At 51.4% G+C, this 21,164-nt stretch overlaps 1 protein-coding gene across 1 annotated transcript; it reads left to right on the forward strand.

Moving 5' to 3' along the window:
• Positions 1-220: 220 nt before the first annotated feature.
• ACVR1B (activin A receptor type 1B) lies at positions 221-20,012 on the forward strand. The gene is made up of 9 exons (XM_059718356.1): positions 221-400; positions 10,049-10,288; positions 11,664-11,912; positions 12,952-13,182; positions 13,926-14,093; positions 14,742-14,898; positions 15,189-15,313; positions 15,926-16,056; positions 16,768-20,012. Exons 1-9 carry the CDS (start codon positions 265-267, stop codon positions 16,891-16,893), a joined length of 1,563 nt encoding a protein of 520 aa, XP_059574339.1. The 5' UTR covers positions 221-264; the 3' UTR covers positions 16,894-20,012.
• Positions 20,013-21,164: the final 1,152 nt, after the last annotated feature.

Genomic DNA, 21,164 nt, shown 5'->3' on the forward strand with positions numbered 1-21,164 from the left:
CACCCCCCCCACCTCCGAGGCATACGCGTGTACATGTGCACCCCCAAACACCCCGGCGCTCCCCGCCTGGCACACGCCTACGGCCCGCCCCGGCCCGGCCCGCCCCGCCCCGCCCCGCCCCTTCGCGCTCGGCCCCGCCCCCTGCCTGGTGCCGGCGGAGACGAGCGCTCCCGCCCTCCCCTTTAAGGCCGGCCCCGCCCCGCCCGGCGCCGCCTCCCCTTTAAGCCGGCGCGGCGCACGGGAGCGAGGCTGCTCGGCGTTGCCATGGCCGGGCCGCCTTCGGCCCTCGCGCCCCGGCCTCTGCCTTGGCCCGCGCCGGCCACGCTCCCGCCTCCGCTCCTCCCGCTCCTCCCCCTCCTGCTGCTGCTGGCGGCGCCCGGCGGCCCCGGGGGCGCGCACGGTGAGTGGGGGCCGGCCCGGCCCGGCCCAACATGGCGGCGCCGCCCCGCCCCCCCCCCCCCCCCGGCCTGAGGGGACCCGCCCGGGGGTCTCGTGCGCACGTGCGAGTGTGTCGGGTGTGCACACGTACGTGTGCCCGCGGGGGGGGGGTGCGCCCGCCCGCGCGTACGTGCGCCTGGAGCGGGGCGTGTTTACACACGTACGTGCGCCTGCGGGCTGGGTGTGTCTGTATACAGGTGTGGCTAGGGTAGGGGGTGTTCAGGTGTGCGCGCGCGCCTCGGCGTGCACGTGTGTATGTGCGCGCGCGCGCCTCGGAGGGGCTGGGGTGCAGCCTGTGGGGAGTCGAGAGCCCCGGCCCCGGGGCTGCGGGTGTAGCCGCCGAGGGGCCTTGAACCCGCGTGCTGCCATCCCCCAGCGCCCCGACCGGCTCCTGGAGGCGCCTCTTAATGCGTCGGGGCGCCCTGGGGCAGAGGGGAGGCAGTAAATACCCCGGCTTCGAAGGGGGATTGCGGGATGCTTAAGCAGCCGTGATGTGAGCTCCGTGTGCCTCGTCAACCGAGGCACGTGGGAGCTCGCTGTCGTGCCCTCGCAGCATCCTCCTTCCCTCGCGCTTGGGAAGAGCGAAAGGGAGACGCGGAGCAAATTAGATCTCCCTGGAAAAGCGAACGAAGCGGGAGGGAGAAGCCACTGTGGGTTTTGGTTTTGGGGGGCTAATTTTTTTTTTTTAATTTTTTTTTTTTTAAGTGGCGAGCCAAAAATGTGGTCTTCCACCAGCAAATGCAGTTATTGACTCCAGGTATCCCCCAGTCGGAGCAGACTTGCTCTGAACGGCCCACGCTTCATGTTTTACCACTTTCCAAGAAAGACTTTTCTAACTGGAAGTCAGGAGCTCTGTCCAACAAGCATTCTTGAACTCCGTTAGCTCCTTGGCCAGACAACTCAGATTCCCCCCCCCCACCCCCCTACGTATACAGTCCCTTGCCAGCGGTAAATGCACCGGAAATGGCTGTTGCGAAAGGAGTGAAGCAAAAACGTCAGTTCTGTAATAGCAAGCAAAGTTCACAGGGTGTTACCAGTGGGACTGCGTTCTCCACATGTCCGGAGAGCTGTTATCTGGGTGGAAGGGGGAGAGAAGTCTCCCATTTGTGCGTCCTGGCAGAGAAAATGGTGTTGCGGGAATTGCAGTGATGAAACCCTTGCAAACGGGGAGCTGGGGAAGCTGGGTTGTGGGATGTGGGGAGCTGTGCAGGGGTGGGACAGTGCTTTGGGCCTGGTTGTTTAAGCAACTCTCTATTTTACAAATCAAGATTTTAAAAAAAACCCAACCCCACAGATGTTTGTTGTGTAAGCCTTGAGGTCTTTTTTTTTTTTTGCAGTGAGAAACCCCTTATTTTTTTTCATCTAAAACATAAATCATTGGAGCCATCAGTAAGCAGTCACCACCTCTGCTTCACTGCAGAGGTGATCTTTAGGAGCAGCTTGTCCTAGACTGACTGGGGAGTTTTACCCCCTGGTAAGGTGGCATGGCTGATGCATAAAAAAGGCTTTAATGGTGCCCAGGGTAGAGCAGGGGAGGGAACACAGTTCCCTGTTCACTCGACGAAATTGAAGAGGAGCAATGGCAGAAGCGTCAGGCCTTGTTTTAATTCACGTTACATGTATGCGATTAACAGTGCATTTTAAAGTGAATTTACAGAAGTTGGTTTCATTTGGAGGCTGTCACTTTGGGTAGTGGATGCACATAGCAACTGCAGAAGAGCAACTGTTCATTGTAACGAAGGAAGTGCATTGTGACGGCATTTTTTCCTCTGTGTGCTCCAGGGAGTCGTATTGGATTTACCTGCTCTCTGGGTCCAGCCCAGGTGGGGTGTGGAGTAATTTGATCTGCGATTCCCTTTTTTGTGTCTCATTACAATTATTGCAGCGGAACCACTACCTCCTGGGTAGTTGCATGAGTGCATTTTCCCATCACATGTTTCAGAGTTAACTAAGGTAAAATGAGCGGCTGTGGGACAGCAGGTTTTGGAAGCCTTGGCAAGGGGCAGCAGAGATGCTTGCCAGTGAGATTGGGAGGTGGATGCAGAGCTGGAGAGGCAAGGAGACTTTTACACCAACGCAGTTGTACTAGATGACCTCCCGAGGTCCCTTCCAACCTTCATTTTCTAATTTTCTATGATGGTGCGGAGGAACAGAAGATGCCAGTGCTAGAGGAGGAGAGGGAGGTGTGGGCTGAGTTCCCTGCAGGAGACTGGGTAGGTCCAAAAAGGCTTCCAGAAAAGATTAGGATTTGGCCCTGAAGTGAATGGGGAGCAAGAGAGTTTGAGACCCAGAGCAGAGTTGTATGCAACAGGGTGAGCAGGCGCATGCTGTACCCGCAGGACGTTGCAGCGCTTGGATTTGGGGCCCGCCAGCTGCTCTGAGGGGCAGCCCTGAGAATGTGCTGAATAATCCAGATGGAGGTAGCAGGCTTTATTGGAAACTAAATTCATAACCATGCTGAACTGATTTTTTTTTTTCTTTTTCTCTGTACTCTTCACTCATTCTGACTATGTAACTTTAACAGGCTTTGGCCAGCTCTGACAGATTGATTCCAACATTTTATCTGGCACCCTCGTCTTGTTTCCTGTTGACTTACATGTAGGTCTTTAGCAAACTGCAGCCAGTTTCAGATAGCTGAGTTAGTTGTGCTTGTTCACTGGTCTTCACATTTGGGGAACGAAGGCCTGGTTGTCTTGAACACAGCTGATGAAGTAAGCTTTAGCTTGTGCAAGCTTGTGCTCTCTCTCTCTCTCTCTGTATCTTAGCCTGTATAGGTACATGTCTACCTGTCTTCTGGAGGAAAACGACTGTTCGTAACAGATTGTTGTCCTGTCGCCCATTGAGTGGCATCGTGGGGACTCTTGCAGCTGTCCTCATTGCTGGTCCTGCAGTGGACCTGCTGTCTAGTGACTGTGGGCAAGCCTCCTAGGGGTGGCAGATTTGATTTCATGCCGTCTTTGTTTCACCTTGGTGTGTAACAAGAGTCTGGAAGGCAGTTCTTTATTCAGTGGGCTTGTACGCACATGCCCCTCTTCATCATACAGTGCGCAGAAACAGGAGAGGGTTCAACCTCTTCCTTGCAGTTTAACTTTAACCTCTGCTCTTCAGTTCCCTAGCGCATGGGGATGGGAAGCTAGGATAGTTTTGCCTCCTTGTCTCAAGTAAATACCGTAATCCTTGCTTCATGCTGAAGCTGTTTAAAGCACTTGGCAGATGCTATTTGGGTCCATGGTGGCAGTTGTTTGCATGGCCTGTGGCCTTGTTTGCACTCGCTCTTTTTGTGTTGTCTGGTTCCAGCTTCGTTAGCAGGAGTCCCAAGTGTGGGAAGGTGCATGTGCTGGTGGGAAGGTGCATGTGCTGGCAGACATCTGATCCCTCCAGTCATGTAACCATGGTCTGGGCAGGGTTAAACGACAGTTGCTAAAATGCTGCAGGACCCTTGTTCGTACTAGTACTCTGGTAGCAGAGCTGCGTTAACGAAAAAGGGGAGCCAAGGCCTGAGTAATTGTTAGGCAGAATGGACAAAACTGCTGGAAAAGGTGGAGAAGTAGGTAGTAGGCTGTGGTTAGACTGTAGGTCACTTCTTCGCTGGTATTTGGCATTTCTGTTGCATTTGTGCCAAAATTCACAAGTACCTTGGACTCCCTTGTGCGGGGCACTGTACAGAAAGATGATAAATCACCGTTTCTTGCCCCAAGCTCATCAGACAAGTTCAAAAAACAGAAGAATCCTAGTTCTACCAGCCTTGACTCGAATGTAAACAGATTTTCAAACCAGTGCCATTTTTTTTTCTTTCTGGTAAATATGTGGGTGACTATTGGCAATTTCTGCGCTGTTTAAGGATTTGTTCTCTCAGAGTTGATTATCCTAATAGGTCTTGATCAGACAGCATTTTGGATAGGGAAGATCTCCTTTCTTCTCTAGCACAGCTTTGGGGATGTTAATGCAATGAGCTTCTCAGGAAAAAAAGATTGAATTCTGCTGCCTAGCTATGTAGACATCTTGACACATGCATTTCTCTTTGCAAGAATAAGTGTGTGCAAAATGGGTTCTGGTTTTGTCACACACCCAGACATTTCTTATTGCAAAAACTGTTCTTTGATTGTCAAAGCTTGCTGAAGCCCTGAACTCTAGTCCTAGAACTCCACCTGTTTTCTGGTTTCACCTTTATAAAAGCTAGTTGTCTTCTAATGCAAACGATTTGATATAGGAGGGTCTTATTTCAGCTGTCCAGTCCCCTTCTTTTCTTCCCCATCCCCCATGTACTAATACAAAGAAGCCCTGAAACCTGCTTGCTTCTCTGTCCCTGCTGAGCCCAGCCCTACTGCTGCCAGCCCTGATAGCACTGTTGCAGTCCCCAGCCATGGCAGGCGTGCAGAGAGATCTGCAAGGCAGCTGCCTGTGTTCAGGACTGATGGAGGCTGTGCATGGGAGCAGCACGGTGCCCCAAGGTTGGCGGTGGGCTGTGGTTGTTTATGGAAATCGGCTCTTTTCATAAGCCGGGGGGCTCCTTGGCTTCTGTAGCTGTTTCCGTTGGAGTGCTGATCAGCCATGTCTGACTTCGAAAAAAGAAAAAAAAAAAAAACCCCAACCCCCCCCAAACAAATGGAGCTGGAGGAGCTGCCCCCTCCACTGGATGTCGTGACCGCCTGCATTCTGCCGCGGATTCAATTGCAGTGACAGTTCACTTCAGCGTAAATACAGATTCGAGCGAGAACAAAGCTTGCATTCTGCGGCTCTGCAGCTTAGTGTTAGACTTGTTTAAACAGCTTCTTTAGGGCTGGGCTTGTCTCTGAGCAGAATGTCAAAAAGACAGTGTGCTGAGCAGATACGGCAGAGCCCGCTGCCAACTTGTGCAGCACCTTGCTTGCAAATCCATCCCCAGGCACTTCCCCGCAGTGGAACGAAAGCCCCCATTGTGTGCACGGTCCTTTTGTTTTCTTTTGTCCAATCCATTTTTCAACCCAGGCAATTCCTTTTGTTTGAGCTGACGATGGGGTTTTTTTCCTCCACGAGCACTTTTTCTGCAGAAGGAGGTGGCTGCTGGTGTGGGAACTTTTTTTATTCATTCAGTTTTTCCTTTAAACTTGCCCAGGCATCCCCAGCTGCTCTCAGAATCTGGTTGGGAAAGGGGCTGCAACTGGGCTTTCCAGTACCTGAGAGTTTCTGAACACTGTCCAAGGTGAAAGAACTGTAGTTTTTCTTGTAGTAAAAGCTGGGCTTGGCCTCTGCTTTTATTGACATGAGAAGAATTTTCCCCTCTAGTTAACCAAACCTGAAATACTTGTACTGCGCAAGTCTTCCCTGTAGTTCTGTTTGTGCTGGCAGCCCTTCACTTCCCACCTCCCTCCAGGTGCTGCTGGAGACAGGCCCGTCCTTTGTAGGAGTGCCAGTCACCTGGTTTCTGCACAGAATGGCTCGTTCAGTTGGCCACTGCCAGGAGCTGGCTAAGAGAGGACTCTTGGAGAGAGTCCTCAGTATCCCAGGCAGGTCATTTTGCTATGTCCTTGTAGCAGGGAAGGAGAAGAGAATGTATTTTGATGGAGTAGGACTTGGACTTCAGCCTCTGGGGCTGTGTCCTGTGGCCGGAGATATTCCCTGCCTTTATTTACCCTTCTGTAAAATGGGGGGAGCGCTCAGTAGCTGCATGGGGATCATAACACAATACTTGCAATGTCTCGGGCCTTCTGATGAGAGGTGCAGCAGCAGTAGGCACCTCTGCATGCATGGAGAAGCAATGTGCCTATCTTTGAAACTTTAAGAGGGCACTGGGAGCCCTGTTTTTTAAAAAAGGCCCTTCTCTTTCGGCCTGGATTTAAGCGGATTTAGAAGCTTACCAAACCAGTTATGAAACACTTTGGTGTATCTTCTTAAATGTTTCCTTTGCTGTCGGAAACCCGACTGCAGCTGACATGTTCTTGGGAGTGAAATCTGGGAAATCCAGGTGCCCAGAAACCATGAAGCTTGACCACTTGGTTTCAGAGTGTCCAGGCTCAGGTCAATGGTAAAGCGCGTGGCTTTAATTGCTTTATCTGTTTAACCAGTCTGGATCGTTTACTGGTAATGTGGTGAAGGTGATTCTTCAAATGATGACAGTATCCTCTTAACTGTATCTGATTGGGTCGGATGTGTCCTGTCCACTCATTGCTGTCTGGCATTTTCATGAGACCCCAGCAACAACCAATCCTTGTTCTCGTGCATACATGCTTCTCAGAAAAGACATTTTTAAATAAGACTGTGTTCCAGCACCCCATGGGAAATAAAGATCAGGAATTCAAACCTGCTTTGATGGATCTTTCACACGTGGCTTATGTGTGTTTTGCTCTCTGCCCATCTCAGACTAGCCCAGGCTTCAAGTCTTCATTTCCCACCACCAAAATAGAAATGCAGGCTGCAGCTGCAAGCCTATGCTAGACGCTGGAGCAGAAGTACTGAGCTGCGTTTACACTTCTGAAGTGCTCTAGGGAAGAAATCTCACCTTTAGCACCAGCTCTCAGTATTTAATTGGCTTTTAATTTCTTGTATAATCTTACATTTGTATCATTCTTGGTTCACATGTAGTCAGCATCCAGTCTAATCTGCTGTGGCCGCCTCTGAGGAGGAACATACCAGCTGTTTTAAAGCTCATAATAGAGGGAACTAACATAATGTCCAGTTGAAATGGTAGGGAAAGTACAGGGGTATATCATGGTTATCGAGTGTAGGATTTACCCAGGACTCGGAATACAAAGTATTCTCTGAGAAAGGAAGTCAGTGATTCTTCCCCTCTATTCAGCACTGGCAAGGCCATATCTACAGTCCTGTGTCCAGTTGTGGGCCCCCCACTACAGAAAGGACGTGGACGCATTGGATCGAGTCCAGCGGAGGGCAACGAAAATGGTTGGGTGGCTGGGGGGCATGACTGGTGAGGAGAGGCTGAGGGAACTGGGCTTATTTAGATTGGAGAAGAGAAGACTGAGGGGGGATTTGATAGCAACTTTCACCTTCCTGCAGGGCGGGTCCAAAGAGGATGGAGCTGGACTGTTTTCAGTGGTGGCAGATGACAGAGCAAGGAGCAATGGGCTCCAGTTGCAGCAAGGGAAGTTGAGGTTGGATATTAGGAAAAACTCTCACTAGAAGGGTGGCGAAGCACTGGAACAGGCTACCCAGGGAGGTGGTGGAGTCTCTGTCCTTCGGGGTGTTTAAGGCCCGGTTTGATGCACCCTGGCTGGGATGATCTAGTTGGGGATGGTCCTGCCATGAGCAGGACTAGATGATCTCCTCAGGTCCTTTACAACCCTCATTTTCTCTGGTTCTGTGAATGCCTCTTTCCTTCCAAAATGCATCCTTTAAATGGATCAGGACCTTATAAAGCAATAAAACACCCTCAAGCAACATCTTGGAGCAATGACTCAGAGGGAAGAAGTCCTTGCAGCATCTTGGGTTTTCTAGTCTGTTTCCAGGTCAGGCCCTGACCGAGCCTTGACTCTGCCCAACTTGTTCAATTGGTTTGCCTGCAATGTTTGCCTGAAGGCGATGGTTTTCATCACCGGGCACCAAGGTGACTGATAACCTGGAGGGCTGAAAGCAAACGGCCAGCCCCAGTGATAACGTTCCTCAGCCGTACCCAAGATTTGCAGGTGGGAGGAGAGTGTAAACAGCCTGGGAGGAATTGGCCCTTGGAGTAGGGAAGAGTTCATCCCTGCTTGCTTCTACCTTCTAACACATGGCTTCCAAGTTTCTGCCTTTTAAAAAGCTGTTTCTGCAGCGGGTATGTACATGCTCTGAATCCCTCCAGGGAAATGGAGATCTACACACTATTAAACAGGCCCCACCCTTCTCCCCCCGACATTGAGTTTGCTCTTTGTTCCCAAGCATGGCAGTGCCTGCAGCTTGGCTGCTGTACTCAAGGGAGGTCTGATGGCAGCTGGGAGGCTGAGAGTCCAGGGATCGGTTTGTGAGAGCGAAGGGGGGCTGCTGCCAACAGCAAACGAGGAGCCAGAAGTGTGTGAGACCCACATCAAGGTCAGATGAGGAAAGAAGAGCAGGGAATCGTAGTACTTGGGGTCACAAGGGACCTAAGCAGATGATCAGGTCCAACCCCCTGCCCTGGGCAGGAATGGGTGCTAGGGTCATATCACCCCAGCCAAATATCTGTCCAGCCTCCTCTTGAAGACCCCCAAGGTAGAAGAGAGCACCACCTCCCTTGGGAGCCCATTCCAGAGCCTGGCAGCCCTAACTGTACAGTAATGTCTCCTGATGTCCAGCCTGAACCTTCTCTCTAACAATTTGTGACCATTATTGCTAGTAACCCCAGGTGGTGCCCAGGGGAACAGAGCCTCCCCCGATTTCTGCTGTTCCCCCCTGTGGGTTTGTAAACAGCCACCAGATCCCCTCTCGGCCTTCTCTTTTGAAGGCTGAATAAGTTCAGGCCCTTTAGCCTCTCTTCGTAGGGCCCGCCCTGCTGCCCCTTGACCATGCAAGTGGCCCTCTTTTGGACCCTCTCAGTGCTAGCCACATCCCTCTAGGAAGTGTGGCGCCCAGAACTGGACGCAGTACTCCAACTGTGGCCTGACCAATGCCACATAGAGGGGAAGGATCGCCTCCCTGGACCTGCTTGTGTTGCATCTGTAGATGCACAACAAGGTGCGGTTAGCCTTCCTGACCACTTCTCCGCATTGCCGGCTCATGTCCATCCTGGAGTCAACAATGACTCCAAGATCCCTTTCTGCCACTGTGTTGACAAGAAGGGTGTTCCCAGCCTGTAGGTGTGTTGCTGGTTCCTTTTCCCTAGATGCAGTATTTTAAGGCTGATGGGCACTGAGGTGTTGGTCTTGAATCTAGTTGTGTTGGGGAACAACCACACATAGCCAACATCAGCCACCTGTTCTGTGGCTTATGTGAAAGGAGGCCCCTGGTCTCTAATTCCTTGTGTACGGGTGTGACTAGCTTGTAATTGTGATAGGGGGTACACGGAGTAAAAGGGCTACTTGGCTCTTCCCTCTTTCCTCCTTCGCCAAGTCCCAGATTGGTAGGGAATGTATTTTGGAGATCATCCTGTGCTGTCAATTGAGCCCCCTACATGAGTGGTAAACTTAGTTATAAAAGCTGCTTCTGAACCCAGGTTGCTGGGGAGGGAATGGCTTATGGTTAGATGCTCCCTGAGGAGAGCTTGCAGGAGCAAGCCATTATAAATGCACTTGTCAGGACTAGAATCACTTATGTCCTTGCATAGGAAGGACCCTTTCCTCATATTGTGTTGTTTTCTTAACATTCATGATCCCCTAGGGTTGGGAGCCTGACTAGCTGAATTCAGTGGCAGACTCCAGCATTATTCAGCAGAAGGTGTCTTCTAGCTGTGAGTGCATGCTGTCATCTTGCCTGTCTTCAGTGTAGATCAGGTTGGTAGGGCAGAGAGGGATGGCAGAGCTGTGAAACTGCACTAAGTATGTCCATGTGGCTCCTCGCTTTGTCATGAAATGTTACATCTGACATTACTGGTCCATTAAAGCTGGCTTACTCATAGGGCGACTTATATCCTGTGCTGAGGGGGGAGGCGATTTCCCTACTACAGGCTTCAAGGAGGTTTTCTCATGTGATTTTTTTTTTTTTTTTTTTTTTTTTTCTGTAGCTTTGACTTGTTTGTGCTCCAACTGCAACCAAGCAAACTCCACGTGTGAAACCGATGGTGTCTGCATGGTCTCCATCTCCAATCTGGATGGGGTTAAGTATCACATTCGCGCCTGTATCCCCAAAGCAGAGTTGGTTCCTGCTGGAAAGCCCTTCCACTGCCTGAGTTCCGAAGATGTGCGAAACACGCACTGCTGCATCTCGGATTTCTGCAACAAGGTGGACTTAATGGTGCCCAGCGGTGAGTATGGAAATGTCCTGCCATCCCATTTAGGGGTCTTGTGAGTACTTAGAGCAGGGGTTGGGAACTAGGACTCTCGGGTCCAGTTTTCATCCCTTCCGCTAACTTGCTGTGTGGATGGGAGGCAGGGATGTGTCCTGTCTCCACTTTCTCATTGGCAAAATGAGAATAGTCACTCTCTGCTTTCCATGAGGGTAAACAGAGTATTACCCACTGGTGCCCTGTATTAGGGTAGGAAGAAGGTTTACAGTCTGTGTTCTCTTCTAGCTTGCTCTGTCTTTGAGGCTCCAGGTGTTAGGTGTGACAACATGCCTCACCTCGTTAACCTTGCCCCCCACCCCGTTCCCAGAGTCATTTAAGTGACTGCTGTGCTTGCACTTCCATGTTGGGGTGGGTTCACCACTGCTGAAAAGGGCCCTGCAGCCTTGAGGACTTGGTCTTAGAGCAGAGTTCTGCAGTGGCCTGCTTTTTGTCTGATGGAATTGCTTTTCTTCCCGCAGGATTGAAATTCCTCTTTAATCAGTAAGCTTTGAGCACAAGCTTATGGCACTAATTTAAGGGTTCAGAGCAAAAGGGGGTGAGGGGGGGCAGAACTCAAAAACCCTTCAGTTTGGTACCAACATCCATCAAGGAAGAACAAGTAAGATTCCCCTGCTATTAACCATCAGTGGGTGAAGGCTTGGAGCTGAAAACATGTTGGGATCTATGCATAGGGCATAATTCCATCCTCTGGCTACACTTTTAATTCAAGTTGATTTTGATGGTAGCCAGCCTGGTGGTTTAGCTCTGCTGCATGGAGAAGGGAAGCTGAAAGTGATGTGGGAAGATGGGAAAGACTGCTTTTATTGCCCTCTTAGCCCTTTGGCTCCTTGGGAGGAGTTGACCCATTTTGAAGGGAGTAGCCTCTGGCAGCAACCTGGTTCAATCCAGTACTGAGCTTCTTGGGGCAAGTGAGAAGCACCAACTGCAGCTAATCAGAGCTGAGATCACCTGGGTAGTTGCTGGGGGTTGCGTTTCACATGGACAGTACCCTGCAGGCAAAATAGATTGGGAGGGGGCGGGTGACCCCTGTCAAGACCTGAAAACGGGGTGTAAAATCCTAGTTGAGGGCTGATGTGGGGGCATCAGCTCCTGCTCGCAGTTCCACTGCTGACAAAGCTCTTTCTGATCAGTTGTGCGCCTGGCCTGTCTGCGGCCCCTCAACTTTGCAGCGGGTGGCATGTTAACACTGCTGTTTGCCCTTTGTACAACCCTGGGACATATCTAGAGCTAATGTAGCCTGGGCTCAGAGAGGAGCTGGGGGCTTTCCCTGGCGGTTTGGAGGGCCTAGGATGGAGTTAGGTTTCACCTGAAATGTTTCTCTTCCCTTTTCAAGGGCACCTGAAAGAAACTGAACCCCAGTCCAGCTGGGGCCCTGTGGAGCTGGTGGCAGTGATTGCAGGACCAGTCTTCCTCGTATTTGTCATCATAATTGTGGTGGTGTTTGTCTTCCACCATCACCAGCGAGTCTATCACAATCGGCAGCGGTTGGACATGGAAGATCCCTCTTGCGAAATGTGTCTGTCCAAGGATAAGACCCTGCCAGATCTGGTCTATGATCTTTCCACCTCTGGCTCTGGCTCAGGTACTGGCTGGGGAAGGAAAGGACAAACAATGTGCCGTGTAATAGAAGATCTGTGTTCCCGAGTGCTTGGTGCCATGGGTTCTAACCAACTGAGAATGGGCCACAGCCTATCCGGGCTTACCTGGGGTCTGCCTTGTAATAGGGCACTGTGTAGCCTTATTGTAAACCAGCTGTGAGGCAATGAAGCCAGTGGCCCAGTCCTATTGCTTGGGTATCTTGGTGATGGGTAAACGTTCATGTGGCACCTTCTAAAGCATCCCATAGGGCTAGACAGTCTTGTATGCATACATAAACTCTGTGTTTTCACCCCCTTGGTGCTTAAATGAAGCTACTCTGTGTAGTCTAATTCTACAGAACAGCCCAAGAGGTGGTGACGAGAAGCAGCTTCTGTCACCTAACGACTGTACAGGGCTAACTGATGGAAGCAAAAAGAAAGCCTTTTGCCAGGACAAATGTTTTCAGGCCCTTTGCAGTGTCAAGCATAACGGGATCTTTAATGCATACTTAGTATTCTAATTTGGGGTCTTATCAGCAAGATGGTAGCCACAGCAGACTTGTAGTTCCTTAACAGACACTGGGGTGTCACTTATTTGAGCAGTCCTGTCATGACCAGCTCCACTTGCATGTAGCCCTAGACATTCAGTTGGCAATGGCAGCAATTCAAGGAGAAAAGGAAAATTAACATTTATGTTGGGGCAGGGGGTGAGGATAAGGTAAAGCCCCTTGATGCTTTCTGATCACTATTCCCAAATTGGTGCCTGCAAAAAGATAAGGTTTGCTTGTCCTGGGAGCTTATGAGGGCTGGACAGAGTCCTTTTATCCCTGGCAGGCTGTGAAGTGATGGCTGGGTACCAGAAGGATGGAGATAGTAGGAATGCCTGTGGCAGGCATAGGGTTGACTTAATAACTACATGGGTCTTGTCTGAGACCAATATGATCATACAGAGAAATCCTGCTGGGTGTGCTCCATTTTAAACTTGCTGCTTCAGTACATCCTCAAGTGCCTGTCATTTGAATTCTTCAAATCTCTTGCCTGCAGGTTTGCCCCTCTTTGTGCAGCGGACTGTAGCTCGAACGATTGTCCTGCAGGAGATCATTGGCAAAGGCCGCTTCGGGGAAGTGTGGCGAGGCAGGTGGCGTGGTGGTGATGTGGCTGTGAAAATCTTTTCTTCACGGGAGGAGCGCTCCTGGTTTAGGGAGGCAGAAATATACCAGACGGTCATGTTGCGACATGAGAACATTCTGGGATTTATTGCTGCAGATAACAAAGGTAAAATGCTGTCTCAGCTTTCACTGGTGGCATTGGATTCCTTAGTATTCTTTACTCTAGCATCCAGTTCGCATCTGTTCCTGTCTGGACTTGGAAATGAAATTGTGAAAAAACACCACCAGGGTGCATTTTTAAGGTATTATGATCTCTCCTTTAAAGTAATGGAAGATGTCATCAATCTTTATTAATAAAAATTAAAACGGCAAGTGATCAGTGTGACACAGCCTGTGACAAAGGAAGTTTCTTTCAGAGAGAGGCAGAAAACTTCCACTCCTAAGGCAAGTCTGGTAGCAGTTTCTATCCAGCCAGTAGTTCTGATGGTCAAGGTCTTTTCCAGTAAATAGGAGAATTTACTAAATGAAATAACGCTAACTGGATAAATGAAGTCTGGGCTCCAGCCTGATGTATTTCAGTGTTTAGTGGCACTTCCTTTGCCCAGACATTTGGGTTTAATCTTTCAGTATCTTGGCATTTTGCAGAGAAGGGTTTGTAACGTGGGGCCATTGGCAAAGGCTGTTGCAGCATTTAAAGGCCTGAACTGCTGAAATGGTGGGTGGGGCTGCTAATTGCTTGCAAAATGAGGGACTGTGAGTAACAAGGTGCAGCTCATCTTTCATGTCTCGCCCACTGACCAGCAGTCCAATCCAGCATCACTTACGCTGTAGCAGCACTCCCTCCCCACCCCCCAGAACCAGGACAGCATGCATCTTGCCATCCAATGACTTTTTTTTCCCTTGGACCAGATAATGGGACCTGGACACAGCTGTGGCTCGTCTCCGATTACCACGAGCATGGCTCCCTGTTCGATTACCTCAACCGATACACTGTGACCATTGAGGGGATGATTAAGCTGGCCCTGTCTGCGGCCAGCGGCTTGGCCCATCTGCACATGGAGATCGTGGGGACCCAAGGTAAGAGGCACTAGCAAAGGACTGGCCATGTTCTTTAGACCAGGATAAGCAGAGAACAAGCAGGGAACTTGTCCCTGAGAACAGCAGGATTTCTGTCTTTAGGATGGAGTTTCATGGGCTGAATTTAGGCAAGGTTGGTACTGCCCACATGTTACTACTGTTTGGCTGGCCACCATTTCCAAGAGGAGGTCCCTGCAGTCCAGCCCCTAGCAGTCTGTGCCCATGTTGTGCATGCATACCTAGTGGGGTGCTGGCCATGACTGGGGAGGAGGAATAGTCCTGTAGTGGCCTGAGCTGGAACAGTGACTTTGAGCTCTTAGAGCAGTGACACATGGCACTGGAGAGGTGCTGCCCTGTCAAGCATCTTGTGAGCTGAGCTGATTGGAATAACTCCGTCCTCTGATTATGAATAGAGACACTGGTCATTCAAGCAGTCACTTGATGCCTTCTTCAGAGCTGTTGTGTGTTAAACAAGGGACAGGAGGGGAGATGGGGCTGTAGGAGCAGTATGTGTGTAGAGACACAAAGTATCTGATTAAGACTGAATTATAGGAACTCTTGGTACTTCTGTTTTTCTGCCTGGCAAATCTGCTGCCACGTGAGAAGGGCAAGTGCCAGCCTCACTGAGACTTGATTTTACTCTTGCAGGAAAGCCAGGGATTGCCCACCGAGACTTGAAATCCAAAAACATCCTGGTGAAGAAGAACGGCACCTGTGCCATTGCTGACCTGGGGCTGGCTGTCCGCCATGATTCGGTCACTGATACTATTGACATTGCACCCAACCAGAGGGTTGGAACAAAGCGGTAAAGAGAACAGCCGCTCTGACGGGAATGTGGGTGCAGTCACCGTGGGAGCCTCCCTGGGCCAGGCGGGCTTGTCCTAGGTGTTGGATTCCCAGAGTCTCGCTGAAGCTGAGCCCAGCTGGTCTTTGCAGGGAGCTTGTCTCTGGTTCTGCCTCCCTGACTAACCCCCATCCCCAAGGGTTGACTGACTTGGGTGCAGCACCCAAGCTTCGCATCTGGCAGAAAATACCACGTAATCTTCACGGGGTTTCTGACCAGGAAATGACTTAACTGCTTTTTCTCTCCCACAGATACATGGCCCCCGAGGTGCTGGATGAAACCATCAACATGAAGCATTTTGATTCTTTCAAGTGTGCCGATATCTATGCCCTGGGCTTAGTCTATTGGGAGATTGCTCGTAGGTGCAACGCAGGAGGTAATATGCTTTCGGTTAGCCCTCTGGCTTTATGCCAACAGCCAAGCTCATGTTGGGAGCCCAGGCTGCTGGCTCCTCCAGTGCTTGCCAGGTCCCCTGTGGTTGAGAGCACAGGGGGGGAGGGGGGTGTCCATGTGTACATCTCCAAGGGAGGAAGCAGCAGGGAAGTGACTCGACCCAGGCACGTGAGCGGTTGAGGGTAATCAGCTGTTGCTGGCAAATCTGTTTCTTCCTTTGGACAGACTTGGAGGAGGAAGTGGTGCTGCTGATTCAGTAGGTAGTTTTCTTTCCTATGAATCAGTACTGAGCCAGTGTCCTGGCCTGTGGTGCTGGGTAGGGGCAGGGGTACAGTTACAGAGATTTTCCTCTTGTACAGCACAATCCTAGCAGCTCATGTAACTCGAGAGTCTGTGGCCTGTTTTCCAAGAGGGGCAGTGTCTAATCCCCGTGTCCTGGCTAAAATTGAGTTGCAGCAGCAACGTGCTGCTTCTCTGGACTCCTCCCACGACTGATGTTGCAGATTCTTCGCTCCTGTCCCAAACAGTTGCATAGCATTGTTGCATCATGTGGGTCAGGCCTCTCCAGAAATCACACCCCGCTTCCTGCTTTCAGGTATCCATGAAGAATATCAGCTTCCATACTACGACCTTGTGCCCTCTGACCCGTCCATTGAGGAGATGCGGAAAGTTGTATGCGACCAGAAGCTGCGGCCCAACATTCCTAACTGGTGGCAGAGCTATGAGGTAGTCTGTTGTCATCTTTTTCGAGCTGAAGGGAAATTGCACCATCTACTGGGTGGAGGGAGCCCAGACAGTCCTGGAAGCAATAACCTTGGGAGTGGGACTTTCCTGCTCCAGCCAGGACTGGCTGTACCTTCAGCATGGTTTTGACCCCATGGTGGGAATCTAGGAAAGCACATGGGAGACAATGTGGAGAGTGAAGCAGTTGCCGAGTCTGCGTGGCCTGGAGAGCAGGTCTGCTGAGAGCACAGCAGACTGCGAGGTGGGGCTCCACCCACCGTTGGCACCTCCACCTTAGCAGGAAGTGAACTTCAGTACCTTGTAACCACTCCTCTTGGCACTTGGCCTTGTCCGAGCCATGCAAACATGAACACTCTGTACACCTGTTATCACTAGGTGGGGCAAAACAGCCAAGCCTGAGCCCAGGTCCCTGCCTTGCAGCTATCAGCACTGTGGCTAATCAAGAATCATGTGGCTGGGGAGAGACTGAGCTCTTGTCTTCCCTCCCAGTCAGTTGGTAAAGGCCTGGGGTTGGGGGTGGGAGCCTGAACTGCCAACTCCTATAGATAAGTGGACAGTCCACTCATGGTGTGATCACACCAGTGCCTTTCTCAGGTGCTGAGTTGGCTTCAGGCAGGTGCTGGTCCTGCGCTGGCAGAAGAGCTGAAGGCTTTGGGAGGAGAAGCTTAACGCCTGTCTTGCTGTCCCGGCTAGGCTCTGCGAGTGATGGGCAAGATGATGCGGGAGTGTTGGTACGCCAATGGTGCCGCTCGACTCACTGCCTTGCGCATCAAGAAAACGCTGTCGCAGCTCAGTGTCCAGGAAGATGTGAAAATCTAGCTGAGGGAACTGCACAGCAGCTGCCATGCTAGAGCATGCGATGGAGGCCTACCTCGCGTTTCTACCCAACCGTGCTGCGATCACCAGACAGCGTGACCTGTGGGCTACTAGGCAGGCAGGGGGGCGAGCCTGTGAAAAACGCTTCCTCCCTAGTTGGGTATGAAACGAACAGAAACCTTTTGCGATCACCTCCTGACAGCATGAAGACGGGAGGGACTCCTCGGAGGGGGTCTCAGCCATGAGTGTAACTTTTTTTTCTTTTTTCTTTGATGGAAATCCCTGTAAAGTCCAGTGTGTGGTCCTCATAGGAAAGGGGCTGGGGCTGGGTGCTGGGAGCGGGTGGGAAAAGGGGAAGCTTTCTTGCTGTACCCTGGGGTTTGTTTTTCCGGGGGTGGCGTGTGCACTTTTACACCCCCTCCCCCCCACATGTTCTCCCTCATATTTGAAAAACCATGGTGCTCCCTTCCAAGAGCTGAGCCTGAGCAGTTTTATCAGCTTTGTGAAACCATTTCCCTTCTGGTTTTATTTCTATACGTTTTGTTTTGTTTTTTTTTAAGCTTGAAATATCCTACAGTTCAAAGAGGTCAGGCCGGCCACTGGTATGTGCAGCAGTGCATGTGTGCGTGAGGCGCGTGCTGCCCCCCTCCACAGGCGAGCAGGATGCACTTGCAGGGGCGCGCGTCTCCATCTGTGCTTTCTGTGCATGTGCAATCTCAAGTGTCCCCTTCTGCACTGTGCGTGCTGGTGCCCTCCTCTTGTCCAGCAGCAAGCATCCTCTAGCTTGAATAGGCTGCTTTCAACCAGACCCTTTGTCCTCCCACGTGGGGGACATGTCCTGGCAGTAGCTGCAGGAACTTCCATCATGTGTACTTCACTGCCACCCCCTCCCCTCCCTAAAATGAGGAACTGACTTCAACCTGGAGTTCAGGATTTTGAGCAAACCCTCTGGGTTTGCAGTGCTTGCAGCTTGGAAGGATTGCCTGGTGAGGAGGGGTACAGCAGAGCTGAGAGGTGCCTGAAGTCTGAGCTGGTGCTGTGCCTGGCTGGAGGGTCCTGGGCAGGCGGGCATGCAGGGCATCCGCCTTTGGGAGTGTAGCCCTTAGATGTTTTGAAAGGGCTCTGGTAGGAACACTACAAAACCTGCCACTAGGCATGTACGGCCTGACCCGCAGAAAGCCGAGTGCCCGTGGAAGTGGGTACTGCCCAGTACTCCTCGAGGCACCCGGCCGGATCTAGTGGCAGGGGAGTCAGGATTGGAAGTGCGCGTCCATCTTTTTAATATACCTGTGTAAATATCTCGTGTTCTGGAAGCAGCTGTGTATAACTTGGGGTGGGAGCGGGGGCAAGGGGGGTCACTGCATGAATCTGATTGCAACTGAATAACCAATCTGGGTGAAGCAGAACTGATCTGACTGTTGCAGCCATGTGGGGGCCTAGCAAATGTGGGAGCCAAGGGAAGCCGAGCGCAGGGAATGGCAGTAGCTAGGGCCGTTCCGGGAAGCTGGGCTTTTGGCTGGGTCTGTACCTGTGGTGGAGAACTCTGAAGCCATAACTTTTAACTGGAGTGGGTTTGATTAGTTTTTTTTTATTTTCTGGGAGGGTCTGGATTTTAACTTTTTTTAATATTGTTAATTCTTTGTAAGAGAAGAAAAAAAAAAAACAACAAACAATCTCTAATGATTACCTCTCAACCTGTTCATTTGTAATGAAATCACTGCAAAAAAGAAAAAAAAACCAAATGCACACTGCTCAACTTACACTGGAACTGTTTCTACTCGAACCTGGGGCCTGCTCTGAAAGGTGAGGCTTCATCTCTGCTCCAGCTGCCGGGGTGACTTTTTCTAAAACACTCTGTTCTTGCTGTCTGTGTATCCATGTCTGTCTGTCCCTGAGCCCTATCATGTCTGTGATGATGGTATCTGTGTACAGTGAGGAATCTCTTGCCTTGTGTTTGGAGCCATTTTGCATCCTCCCGTTGTTTGACGATGACAGGCAGTGCGGAGCTGTTCCCCTGCCTGGGAGGCTGCAGGCCATTGGTTCGTGGAGCAGTGGAGTACGTGATTTGTGAATGTACAGCTTTCCTTCCCCTTCTGATTTGTTCTGATGTTTCTCAGCCAGAGGTTACCCTGTCTCTACAGCGACACTGCACTGGCTGATCCCTTCTACACTTAGAAACCCGGTGGTGGGCGCCTGAGACCAGGCCGACACGATTCCTCAGCTGCCAGGAGCAGGGCTGGTCGGGCTGGGGAGGGAGTTGTAGCCGTGGCCAGGCCCATCACGCCAGCAGGTACGGTTTCCCATGTCCTTCTGTGAGCATTGTATCCTCCCTCCAGAGCACAAAGCCTCCTGTTTGCTGTCCAAAGACTCCTTGATGACCCCACTTCAGCTATTTTAACTCCTTGCATTGATTTGCCCTCCCATCCCACCAACTGTAGCCACACATGCACCTGCCTCGATATGACACCAAGCAGCAGATTGTCTAGCTGTATTGTCCCCGAAGGTGGGGAAATGGGTGGGATGCCCTTGTGACGGGGGTCTTCAAGATGGCTCAGTCCACGGGTTCTGGAGCCGTGCAAAGGGGTCGACCCCAGCCAGACCTCTGCGACTGGTGCCACACCAATGTAGCATTTCTGCAGCACTTTTGCGCACGCGCTCTGGGGTGGCCTGCAAGAGTTACTTAGCTGACCAGTAGCAAACCTAGGAGCCACGCTGCCCTGAGCTGAACCACGGGGAGCTCTGCAGCTGCTGTAACAGCATGCAGCCACCACAGCGTGGGACAGGGAGGAGAGGAGGAATAATTTGCTTAATTAAGGGGATTTTAGACCTCTGCCAACAGGAGAGAGTCAGAGCCAAGGAGGCAGAGGCTTCTAGTTTGGCGCCAGGTAAGGGATGGACCTCTGGCTTCAGAACAGATCTTTCTTGGTACTTACCTGCCCTTTTCTTTGTTTGGGTTTGTACATTTGATTAGAAAAGGACTGTAAAATAGCCACTTAGACACTTTACCTCTTCAGTATGCAAATGTAAATACTATGTAATATAGGAAATCTTTTGTTTTAATATAAGAATGAGGCTGTCCAATTTCTGCTGTACATTATTAAAAGTTGGTTTTATTCACGTGACCTGTTGGACTCGTGGCTTACACAGCAACAACCTGTGGGCCCCGAGTGGGGAAAGGGAGGAGTCACTTAGGGGCCCCAGGACAGACCTTGGAGCCAAGTGTCCTAGTGGGAGAAAGGAGAGGCTTCTGCTCTCGACCCCCCCCCCCCGGGAGCATGGGGAAGTTTCAGCACGTTGGGACAGCCATTACCCATTGGGCAAGGACTCTGAGCATGTGCTGTTCCTAAGGACTGTACCCTGGCCTTGGGGAGCTGGACAAGGATGACCCTTGCTTGGCCTACCTCTGACCAAGACCTGGGTCTGGCCCTCTTGCTCCACATGGGAAGACTAGATGTGCTTGGGGGAGGGGGGTTGTTAGCAGCAAGGATTGAACCTATGACCTTCCTACTTAGAACATGAATCCAGGTCTGCTGACTTTAAAGGCAGCTGCAGCCTCCACATAGCCAGGGGCCCCTGGCACTGCCACTGAGCCGTACCATGGTAGAAACGCACTGCAAGAGCAAGCTGTGTTCCAGGGGAGGCTGAGTAGGGCAGAGCCTTGGCCAGCTGAGTGTGGACTGGTACCCTGGGTGCCTGGCACTGCTGGGAACCTAACATTGGCCTGACCCAGTGCAAGTGCCATCTTCCCCTTGGTGAAGAGATGCCTTCCCTTACTGGCTCTGCATGGAGGGGGGCTGGGGCTGGGGCCTGGTCCCTAGGGCCAGCCAGGCTGCTCATTAACAGCATCTGCCTCATTAAGAGGATTTCTGCTGGTGGGGATGAGGCTGATGGATGGGATGTTACTGAAAAGCCAGCCTAGGAGGAGGATGTTTCCTGCCCCCCTGAGCTCTAGCATCCCTGTAGCATCCTATTTCATCATTTCATGGTCGTTAAGGGCTGGAAGCAACATTACAGATCGTCGGGTCCAGCCCCCCTGCACTTGGGTAGGAAACATATTTGCTGGAAGAGGAGCTGGTGTTGCTTGACACTGTCTGAAATGGAGCGCGCTGTGAACGGATCAAGGGGGAAATCCTCCTTGCACCATGGTGCACTCAGCTGCTCTGGGTCAGGCTAATACAATTAGTGCCTGGCTTGGAGCAGGGTCTGGGGGAAGCCGTCTGGGCTGTCCTCCCTGCCCTGGTTTTTAAGCTTCAATTGCTTTGCTGTCGTGAGCA

The sequence above is a fragment of the Alligator mississippiensis genome, chromosome 15 (assembly GCF_030867095.1).
Source record: "Alligator mississippiensis isolate rAllMis1 chromosome 15, rAllMis1, whole genome shotgun sequence".
In the NCBI taxonomy this organism is placed as follows: Eukaryota; Metazoa; Chordata; order Crocodylia; family Alligatoridae; genus Alligator; species Alligator mississippiensis.

What these genes read in the sequence shown, in the direction of transcription:
- ACVR1B (XM_059718356.1), top strand. Translation starts at nt 265, where the DNA reads ATGGCCGGGCCGCCTTCGGCCCTCGCGCCCCGGCCTCTGCCTTGGCCC. An exon ending in CGGCCCCGGGGGCGCGCACG is followed by an intron (nt 401 to 10,048) that starts GTGAGTGGGGGC and finishes TTTTTTCTGTAG; the next exon opens with CTTTGACTTGTTTGTGCTCC. An exon ending in GGAGATCGTGGGGACCCAAG is followed by an intron (nt 14,094 to 14,741) that starts GTAAGAGGCACT and finishes TTACTCTTGCAG; the next exon opens with GAAAGCCAGGGATTGCCCAC.